Source organism: Arachis stenosperma, chromosome 4 (genome assembly GCF_014773155.1).
Source record: "Arachis stenosperma cultivar V10309 chromosome 4, arast.V10309.gnm1.PFL2, whole genome shotgun sequence".
NCBI classification, from domain to species: domain Eukaryota; kingdom Viridiplantae; phylum Streptophyta; class Magnoliopsida; order Fabales; family Fabaceae; genus Arachis; species Arachis stenosperma.
In genome coordinates this window covers 119,572,437-119,583,767 of record NC_080380.1, presented here as the reverse complement: position 1 = coordinate 119,583,767, position 11,331 = coordinate 119,572,437, and the positions used below count along the sequence as shown (strand labels likewise).

The following is an 11,331-nucleotide window of genomic DNA, read 5'->3' as shown; positions in this document are numbered from 1 at the left end:
TAAATTTACAATCTACAAGAAAGACTGGAGAAAGATTAGCTCCAAGGACAAGATTTATAACGAATGTGTAAAGGTAAAACCTTATAGTGTTCTTGAATTAGAGAAAATTAATTTGACAATTACTAATAATTTAAATTTACTGTTGCAGGAAATGTTCCATTTTAATGAAGATAGTATAGGAACTATCAAGCGTACAATATTAAAAAGTATAGGGAGATCTTGGAAGGAAATGAAGAATAGGTTATACCATGACTATGATGACTTAGAAAAGACGATTGAACAAAATATTAAAGAACGCCCTCTGAGAATTATTGCGGATAATTGAAGATGGTTCCTTGATTATCGCAATAGTGAAGACACAAAGGTAATATATTTTTAATTTGTAACAGAATAAATCTATTTATGTTTCATTGAGTAGGTCAAAAATAGTGTCTAGTAACTCTTACTTTTGATGGCATGATAGGAGAAGTGTAGAAAAAACGCTGTGAGTTGATCCAAAAAACTATACACTCACACTGGCGGTTCGAAAAGCTTGGCGAGGCGTAGAGAAGAAGAAGTAATTTACGTTTGAATTCACTTTTTGAACATCTCTTCGTCTACATATTCACTTTTTAAACTATATTATTACAGTTGAAACTACAAGGGAGGAAAGTTGGTAGAAGAGAGTTATGGACCTTAGTGCACAAATGACGTGATGGTTCCTATATCCATGAAGAAGCTTAGGTCATTGGTGTAAGTAATACATTGAAAATCGTTATGTTATTTCCTGTAATTTTATTATAAAATTGTGGTAAAAGTCTATGCGGTTGTGCTCTAGCTTGTAAATGCTTATGTTTGCTTATCTATGTGTATAGGAAAGAATTGTGGAGATTGAGTAACATGATAAATTCCTTAAACTGTTGTCTTAGAATGATTTGCTTGCTCAAACTCTCGAAAAAGAGCACCCGGATAAAGTGCATAGTGTGGGTTTTGGACCGACTTCTAGTCAACTCTTTGTACGACTTTTCATCAGCCGAGCGATGGAGCTCACAGAAAAGAGATCCAAAGGATGCTGCTTGAACTATAAGCAAAGCTAGTTGTTGAAAAGTTAAAAAGGAAGGTAGTGGAGGATGAACTAGCAGCCGAGAAGATAAAGATGCAGGCAATGGAGAGTGCTCTGAAATGTCTAATTCAAAGGCAAGGTGGGAAGCTGCCACCAGACATCAATGCATGGATGAATTCCTTGGAGGGACAAGGTGAAAAATAAATCTTCGGATTAGATATGTTTTTTTTGAAATATATATATATATATATATATATATATATATATATATATATATATATTTTAAGTTGACTATGCAACTCTTAATAAGGGATACACTTTATTGATATTTATATGAATATATGAATTACTTCATAGTTTTTTTAATGCCGTTCACCATCAATTTATATTTTTAAAGAAAAAATAATAAGATTTGTAATATTAAAAGAAATCCCAAAAATTGACAAAAAGAAATATATACATAGTACATTCAAATTAAAAACAGCGGCGAGGCGATTTGTGGTGAAAAAATATACTATTTTTGTGACAATTTAGCTAGGAAACTAGTGGCGGTTACAAAAATGGGTGAAATAAATTTAGAAATTTCGCATTATCAGATAGCTAACTTCCGCCAAATAAATTTAAAAAAAATATCGGTTCTCAAATAGCGGCGGTTCATGACCGTCGGTAAATATTGTCAAATTCAAGATTGGCCATATAACGGTGGTGCAAAACTGCCGCTAAATTAACGACGCGATATATTGATTTTGCGATGGTTATACCAGTAGTTTATGAAAATCGCCGCAAAATCAAATGCTCGTACTCTAATCCATAACGTTTATTGAACCACTGGTATGCCGTTTTGTGACGATTACAAACCGTCGTAATTTTCTGAAAAAACGCCGTTATTTGGTGTGTCTCTTGTAGTGAAATATACTATATAACTCATGAATACAATTACACAAAGAAATAAAATTATTGAATACAATCATACAATCACCTAATACATACATTTATCAAATTAAAAAAATAAAAATAAAAACTGTGGTTATCAACCAAATTTCAGTTGTGCAAAAAATTAGTAAGAGTGAAAAAGAAAAAGGAAAAAGAGAATGAGGTATGAGATTGTATGAGAGGAGATAAAAAAATGTGAAGTGAATATTGATTTATATAATAAATATAAGAATGAGTGATGAGTATGAAAGGAGAAGTGAATGAGTTAGATTTTAATTAAATTTATATCTATTAAAATGAATCAACATTAATATTAAAAGTAGTAGTATAACTTACATAAAAATAAAGAATATATAAGAAAATATAAAAAGTTAAGGTTAAAAAAAATCTTATAATATTATATAAAGATAGATTATTATGAGGATATAAAAATACAATAAAAATCTTATGCTATAAGGCAAAAATAGAAGATTATGTTCAAGTTATGTGAATTAGTTATTTAAGTCGATATGACATAATAATAAAAAATTAAAAAACTAATAATACATTTAAAAATTATTTTAAGCTCTGTATTAATATATTACTAATAAATAGATTGGTGTAAACTCTCGGGAGAGATGAAAATTGGTAATTTTCGTTTTTGTTAGCTTTCTTTTATAACACAAAAATAAATATAATTAATTCAACTTTATTGACATCAACGCATGATGTAAATATAAAGTTCCAAACATTTATGTATAAAACATTAACTTGTATATATTGATAACTCATAAATAGATTAGTAGGTAAATGATGCTAATCAGATATTGCACGAGTAATACAAATATAAAAAATTCTTTAAAACATTGCGTATGTTTTGCTTTTAAACAAGTATTTTAAAATAAAGGTATTAAATTAAATTGTATATTTTTCTACCCAATTTGTTTTTTTATATGTTACTTTGACATTTTCTTTTTCTTTTTCATTCGATGATATCTCCCACTCACATTTTTTTTTTTTGCACTATTTTTGTTGAATTATCAATTATATTCTTAATAATCAACAAATTCATTTAGAAGCACGCCAAAAAACTCTCATTATTGTTGATCATTAATTAAATTTTTTTTAGTGTTTTATTATATTACTCTTATTTTCAAGTTTTCTAATAATAAATATAGATTTAGCTAGAATAATTGATAAAAAGGAACGAGTTGAGTAATTTTTTAAATTCAAAAAGTTTTTTTTCATATGTTTCTAACTAAAAGCATATTTGATTCATGGTATTAAAAATGTTTTTTTTTATATATATATTTGCACTACTTTTAAAAATTAAAATAAGTGGTTATAAGTATTTTTAAAATATGCGTTAAAAAAAATAATGCTATATAGCCAGCAAATTAAATATCATTATTTTTGTCAGTATTTAACTAAAAATAGTTTGTATTTATATATAATTTATACTTATATTTATTAAAATTTACACACATAAATCAATATAATTTATATTTATATTTTTTAAATTTTATATATATAAATTAATAAAATTTATTTATTAAAAATAATTTAATCTTTATACTAATCAAATAATAACAAAAAATACTAAAAATTACTCCCTTCCAAAAATTTCTATGGATTAAATAATACACTACAATAGTAGTGGTACCAAAAATTATCCCAATTAAAAAACTGATCAGATACCGATATCTTTATTTTTATATGGATATAATTATATAAAATAAAAAATAGGTAATCTATTTTAATTTTTTGTTAGCATTATTATTTACCAAAAAGATATAATCATTCAAAGTTCGTATTCTAGCAAAATCAGTAATACAAGTAAATATCAAATTACACCAAACATTTATTTACAAAATGTTTAATTCTTATATAGTAGTAACTTATAAAGAAACTATAGATAAGTACGCTAATATGAACAATGTAAAATTAAAAATTAAAAATAATAAAACGCTATATTTTATATTAATTTAATTATTTCTTTAGTTTTATAATACCTAAACTTAGATTTATATAATATATATTTTAGGGAAATTTACATATATAAAATGATTGAAAGAAACCTTTATGCAAATATAATATTAGAAAATTCCAAACACAAATACAACAGACATAATTGTATGTAATCCGCGACACCCTCTAACGGAAATCAAATGTACATAATCCACTACACTCTGTTACAGATTACGTTGAGAACTAAATACTCATAAACCGGTACATCCTGTAGCAGTTTATGATCATATGGTGTTCAAGCTTATTCCGCTATACCCTCTAGCGGATTACGAAGAGAGTGGAAGCAAAGAAGATGCCTATTTATACCCAACAAGTTATGTAGAGTGTCATTTCCATTCATTCATAACTTGAGGGATGGAGAGTGAAGAGAGCTTTTTGGTGTTAGTGCACTCTTTTGGAAAAATAAAAAAGAGTAAGAGGCACGGTGTGAAGTTTACAGATAGAGAACTACTGAGTGTTTTCATCAGGTCGTCTAATACACTGTTGGATCTGAAGAGTAGTATATTGCAGAAGTTGGGCGCGGGTAGTACAAAGTGGGTGAAGAAGATGTTCTACAAGACTCCTATTGCGGTTGTGTCAACCGGCGTGCAATATGAAACATTCGTGTTACGATTAGATGAAGATATGCAGGTGTTGTTTCATTATCGTCGGAGTTTTCCAGAAGTGAGGATACACGAGTTGTTTGCGAAGTTGGAACATGGGATCGATAGTTCTGGGGCATCCGCGCCAAACCCTCAGTCCACCACGATGGGGGGAGCCTCCACCTCTATGCCCATCGTTGCACCTGAGTGTTTGTTGGAGTATCGGCCAGCTGGTCCAGTTGGGGTATTCACCTCAACTCATCCATCTTCAAATGTAGGACGTGAGGGGGAACCGGATCGGGTTGAAAATGCGATGCTAGAGGATGGTTTTGACGAAGAGCCTACCGACATTGGAGGGGATAGCGATGATGAAATTCCAACAACCCCAGCAACATTTCAACCACCGTCAAGTGCCGGGGCACATGAGCAACATGCACATTATTCTACCCTGGACCTGGAAGCCATCGGCCAACCAACGGAGTCAGCACCAACCTTTGGGGTCAAGGGTTGCACGAGGAAAATTCTGTAGCTGAATTTCAAGTTAGCCAATATTTTCATAGTAAGGAGGAAGTTGTGGAAGTTGTGCTTACTGTAAAGGATTACAACATTCGGCGCGGTGTTGAGTGCAGAGTGATGGAATCAGATCATCTTAAGTACCATGGGAGATGGAAGGAGTTCAGGAAGGGTTGCACGTGGATGATTCGCATCAGCCTTCGAGCGCGGAAGGGAACCTGGGAGGTTCGACGTACAATGGACCACACACATGCTTGCTACATCGATATCAAGCGACCACCGACAACTTGATTATCACGTGATCTGTGCGAAGATCTTTCCTCTGGTTTGAGCCAATGCGGCGGTATCGATAAAGGTATTGCAAGAAGCTACCGAAGGAACGTACAGGTTCAAGCCAACTTACAGGAAGACGTGGTTTGCAAAACAGACGGCGGTTGCACCGATATACGGGGATTGGAAAGAGTCCTATGCCGAGCTAGCCCGTTGGATCCTTGGTGTGCAGTCTACCATGGAGGGGATGGTTGCCTTGTTGAAGACGTCTCCGGTTCGAGTCGGTGATGACGTCGATGACTCAACCGTGTACGTTCATCGTCTTTTCTGGACGTTTCCTCCTTGTGTTGAAGCTTTCCGACATTGCAAGCCATTGGTCAGCATAGACAGTACTCATCTGTATGACAAGTATGGAGGGACTTTGCTCTTGGCCATTGCTCAAGATGGGAACTTCAACATCTTGCCTATTGCTTTCAGTCTCATGGAGGGGGAAAATGCCGAGTCGTGGTCTTTTTTCCTGACTAACCTGCGCCAACATGTGACTCCGCAATATGGGATACTGGTCATCTTAGATAGGCACAACGGCATCAAGGATGCACTAAAGAACCCTAACAGTGGGTGGTTACTGATAAACCCATATTTTATGGTTTATCTTGTGCTCAATTGAGTGGTTTTTATCTACTCTTTACCTACTTATTCATACTATTTGCATGTTTTACATTTTCCTTCCTAATTATGTACTTTGATTGAAAACATGCTTCTTTGACCTTAATTTTATTAATATTAATTCTCCTTTTATACCATCAGATGCCTTGATATATGTGTTAAGTGTTTTTAGAGATTACAAGGCAGGAATGGCTCAGAGGATGGAAAGGAAGCATACAAAAGTGGAAGGAATACAAGAAGTTGGAGAAACTGCTAAGCTGTCCACCCTGACCTCTTCACACTCAAACAGCGATAACTTTAGCTACAGAGGTCCAAATGATGCAATTCCAGTTGCGTTGGAAAGCTAACGCTCGGGGCTTCGATTTGATATATAATTTGCCATAACTGCCTCGATGCCAGGCGACGCGAACGCGTCGGTCACGCGGACGCGTGACCTGGCAGGAACGCAACCCACGCAGCCGCGTGAGCCATGCGGCCGCGTCACTTTTCCGCGACCTGTACGGACCAGAAAGCGCTGAAAGTGACTTCTGGGCTGTTTCTGACCCAGTTTTTGACCCAGAGAACACAGATTAGAGGCTATAAAGTGGGGGAATGCATCCATTCATGAGGAGGCACTCATAATTCACTTTTTATTACTTTAGATGTAGTTTTTAGTGAGAGAGGTTCTCTCATCTCTCTTCGGATTAGGATTTAGGACTTCTCTTAGTTTTAAGAGTGACTCTCGATCCCAAGTTTTATATTCTTTTTACTTTATATTTTTCTTCCAATTGGGATACTCTAATGCTTTTATTTTATTACTTGAATTATTATTTATCTTTTCAATTTGGCTTATGCTACATTCATGTTATGATTTTCTTAATTAATATTATTTGAGGTATTTCAGATTTACTTTTGCCTTGTTTTATTTATACGAATGCTTTTAATTTAATTTAGATTTTTCCCCCTTTTGGCTTGGGTTAAGTGATTGGTAACGCTTGAGCTGTCAAATAAAACAGTGGTTGAAATAGGCAGATTCTGATTGCATTAGGATTACTCTAAAGCTAGCTTCTCCACAAGAGTTGACTAGGACTTGAGAATTAAGCTAATCAGTCCACTTAACCTTCCTTTGTTAGTAAAGGTTAACTAAGTGGGATTCAAACCCAATTCTCATCACAATTGATAAGGATAGGACTTCTAGTTCTTACACCTTGCCAAAAGTTTATTTTACAGTTATTTATTTATTTTTAATTATCATTTAAATTACTTGTCACACTTGCTTCTCACCTTCTAAAACCCCTAATTTACAGGATTCATAACCAATAATAAGAACATACCTCCCTGCAATTTCTTGAGAAGACGACCCAAGGTTTAAATACTCGGTTATCAATTTTCCAGGGGTTTGTTACTTGTGACAACCAAAACGTTTGTACGAAGGGATTTCTGTCGGTTTAGAGACTATATCTACAACGCGACTATTTTTATGAACTTCTTTACTGGCAAAAATCCTAACGTCAGTTACCCCCTCATGCGTACCGAAGATACTTTCAGGCTCTCCATTATCCATGTTGCCATGCGATTGCATATTATGCCTAGTCAAGGCTTGATTGGTCTATCTATGTCGACGAAGTCTACACCATGCAAAAGGTGTTTAGGGTGTACCAGATAGGTTTTGTGCCGCCAATACCAGAGGGACTTTGGCCACCTTATGACGGTCCGACTGTTATTCCGGATCCTAGCTTGAGGCGTTGTCGTGATGGGTGACCGAGGTCTACCAAAATCCGGAACAACATGGATGAGGCTGACAACCGACCGAAACGATGCGGGCTCTGCAGACAGCCTCGGCACACACATAGATCTTGCCCCCAGAGAGGCTCCACCGTTGCTGGTAGTTCATAGGACTTCTAGTTTTTTGAATTTTATTTTCTTATGTAGCAATTTACGTTTTCGGGTGTTAGTGTTAGTGTCTTTGGTGTGTTAGTGTTAGTTCCTACCTATTTGTATGACTTATGACATTTTTATTTCCTTTAACTGTTAATCGTTGTATGACTATTTCATTTGTATGACTTATATAGTAATTTAATCTGTGTTAGTGTTACTGCCTGGTGGCTATTATATTTATACGGCTTACTGCTTATGGAGAGTGTATTTGTATAACTTTGTACATTTTGCATTATGAGTTGTTACTATTACACTGGTATTCATGAATATATTCCTTTGCTTCCACTCTCTTCATAATCCGCTAGAGGGTGTAGCGGAATAAGCTTAAGCACCATATGATCATAAACCGCTACATGCTGTAGCGGTTTATGAGTATTTAGTTACCAATGTAATCCACGACAGAGTGTAGTAGATTACGTGTATTTGAATTTCACTAGAGAATATCGCAGATTACATACAATTGCGTTTGTTACATTTGCGTCTGGAATTTGCCAATGTTGTATTTGCATAACATTCATTTTATTTATATAAATTGCCTTATATTTTATATATATTTATTATCAGAAATGTTAAATAACTAGTATATTTTCTTTATATTTATTTTATATTAAAGCCAATACTAATCAATTTTCTATTTTTTTTAATACTGACCCTAATATTCTCTATTTATTATAATTACCTGTGCGAACCTACGGATAAAAATAAAATACTCTAGTTATTATCTAAAACCTCAGTTCCTGAATTTCCGACTATATTTTAACATGAAATTAAACTCACACATGTAAAAGGTATAATATAACATACATCCAAGAAAATTTTCGCCCAAATTTTATTGCCCCACTTAATAAATACTAGAAATAAATATTTATACCATTTTTTCTATTATATTTTGAAGTGTATATATTGTTTTTTTTTTTAAGAAACAGTACATATTTATTATTTTTAATTTTTTTACTCACTTTTACATTTAAAAAAAAATAGACACAATATAGTAAAAAAGTGGTACAAATAACACAACTAGCTATGCTAATTGCTAAACGTAAATAATCATAGCTTACAAGGATTGAAGTCCTTCACTGAAAAACGTAGAGAAAGTTTCCATGTCACTTTTTTTCAATGCCAACCCAATCTCTATTCCACCATTGTTATCCTTATTCTCCGAAAGAGAAAAAGCTCCTGTCTTGTCCGTTGAAGTCATATCCACTTTCTTAGGCTTTGCATAACCAAAATCAACATCATAAACTCCAAACCTAGGAGATCCAGCAATGGAATATATCTTTGCTTTATCAGCAAAATTTCGCATATCCTCAAACCAAGACTCTGCTCCATTCATTACTAACCCATCTTCAACCCTTTTCAATGCTTCAATGATTCCTTTCAAAGCAACGATGAATCCATCATCGTTTCCCAACAGTATCCCTTTTGTCTCTGCCTCAACCTTTTCTCCAGCAACGCAATTCCCAAAATATGTTGAAACAATTGGAGGGTCTAACCTTGTTCTACAATCCACACTGAAAATAAGGAACACTCTTTCAACCGCGTTTTTCAACAAGTGTTGCTCTTCTGTTTTGACCAAACATGATAATACATAAGCACAAGTAACCGAAAAACTTGAAAGTTTCACACTTTTTGATCCTCCCATCTTGGATTTTGCATGTTCCTTGAGCTTCATGATCTGTGTGGGGTTCAATTCAAACAACGCCTTAACCCCATATCCTTCTTTTGCAAACTCATTAGGAAAATCCCACACTTTGAGACTTCGGTTATTTGTTCCACCATGATTCATCCATGAATCTGCATAAGCTTCACCAATTTTTGTTGGGTCCCTTATCACTGACCTATCCAAAAATGGTGTTAGATTCTCAGGTAATGGTAGCGATGATGGAAAAGATGGTGATTCTAATAGCTTGGAGCATGTGTAGGACCATGCTTTCATGAACAAAGTTGAAGACTTTCCATCTATGGCTGCATGGTGTGTTGAAATTCCAACGCAAAATCCGAACTTTGGGAACAAAGTTACTTGTAACGCTAACACAGAAGCTTTTTCATGAGAGTTGGCCAATTGGGGTATCAAGAAATAACGTTGTGAAGCATCACATAAATTAGAACAAAGTTCGTCAAAAAGGTTAACATCGTGATCATTGGACTCTGCTATGGTTAAGGTAACAGAATCTTCATTAGGGACATAATGAATCATCGGTTTGGGAGAGTCTAAAGGCCAAATAATGTTACCAACGAGGGGAAGGAAGTGTTGGAGTGTGAGGGAAAGAGAGTGTTTAAGATTTGGAAGAACAGAGTCGTAGAACGAATTAGAAGAAGGGTAGTTTGGAAATTCGAAGAAGAAAAGACGCTCAACGGGTGGGAAACGTAGCCATAATATGTCTAAGAAGGTGAGCGGTATAGAGGTTGGAGAAGTTGTTGTTGTTGTTCCATTTTGTGGCGGTGGTGAAACAGAACAAACTTGCACAACTTTGAAGGATGAAGGTTCTGGCATGGTGGGATGGTTCTTGTTGTTAAGGAGCAGTAGAAGATTGTCCAAATAATTGAAATTTATAGCAAGGAGATATGTTGTTTTGGGACTACTCCGATACAGAGTATAAATGTATTGAGCATACAGAGAGAAGTAAAAGGCCTAACAAAAACACTCGTGAATTTGTGATGGGTCCTCTAATATAGAAAGAGAAAAGTTGGAAGATGAGTAAATTTTTTTTAGTTAATAATTAATGGTAAAATCTTAGAAACAATTAATTTTGTTTGAAGTTGATAATTGAGAATCGGTAAATAATTTGAATAATTTAACTAAATTTTCATCTAATTATTTTCAGTTATCAACTTCACGTAAAATTAATTGCACATGAGTTTTTACTATAATTAATTAATAATATTTAAAAGTATAGATTAAAAATATATTATTAAATTATTATAATTTAGACTAAAAAAATTATATTAATGACTAAAAATATTATCTAAAAATAATAAATTTGGCTGATTTACAAATTTTTTATATAAAAATATTTAAATAAAATGCATATTCTTTGTATAATAGTAATATGTATATGAGTTCTCACCATGTTGTTTAGGTTTATATAGTATTTATTTGAGAAAATAATACTTTTCTCGTGTGTGAGAATTGAGATATTTAAATGACTTTTTTAATTTATAATATATATTTTTTGTGTAAGATTAAAATAATATATTTTTAAATATTTTTGACAAAATATTATTCAATAATTATTATAATTACATATATAAATTAGTGATAATTATTTAGTTAATTTAAATAATAATGATAATTATTATTTTAACTTGTTAAAAATATTTAATTTAAAAATTTTCTATATTTTATGAGTAACAATAAAATATTAAAAGCAAATAAAATTTATTATATTAATAATAATAAAT

General features: G+C 33.0%; 1 protein-coding gene across 1 annotated transcript; it reads right to left on the bottom strand.

Moving 5' to 3' along the window:
- Positions 1 to 8,861: 8,861 nt before the first annotated feature.
- LOC130976011 (malonyl-CoA:anthocyanidin 5-O-glucoside-6''-O-malonyltransferase-like) lies at positions 8,862 to 10,572 on the bottom strand. Its single transcript, XM_057900746.1, has one exon. The coding sequence runs from the start codon at positions 10,421 to 10,423 to the stop codon at positions 8,984 to 8,986; it is 1,440 nt and encodes a 479-aa protein (XP_057756729.1). The 5' UTR covers positions 10,424 to 10,572; the 3' UTR covers positions 8,862 to 8,983.
- Between the last annotated feature and the right edge of the window lie 759 nt (positions 10,573 to 11,331).

Bases quoted from the DNA above. Each gene is read 5' to 3' on its own strand.
- LOC130976011 (XM_057900746.1), bottom strand. From the start codon at position 10,423: ATGCCAGAACCTTCATCCTTCAAAGTTGTGCAAGTTTGTTCTGTTTCA.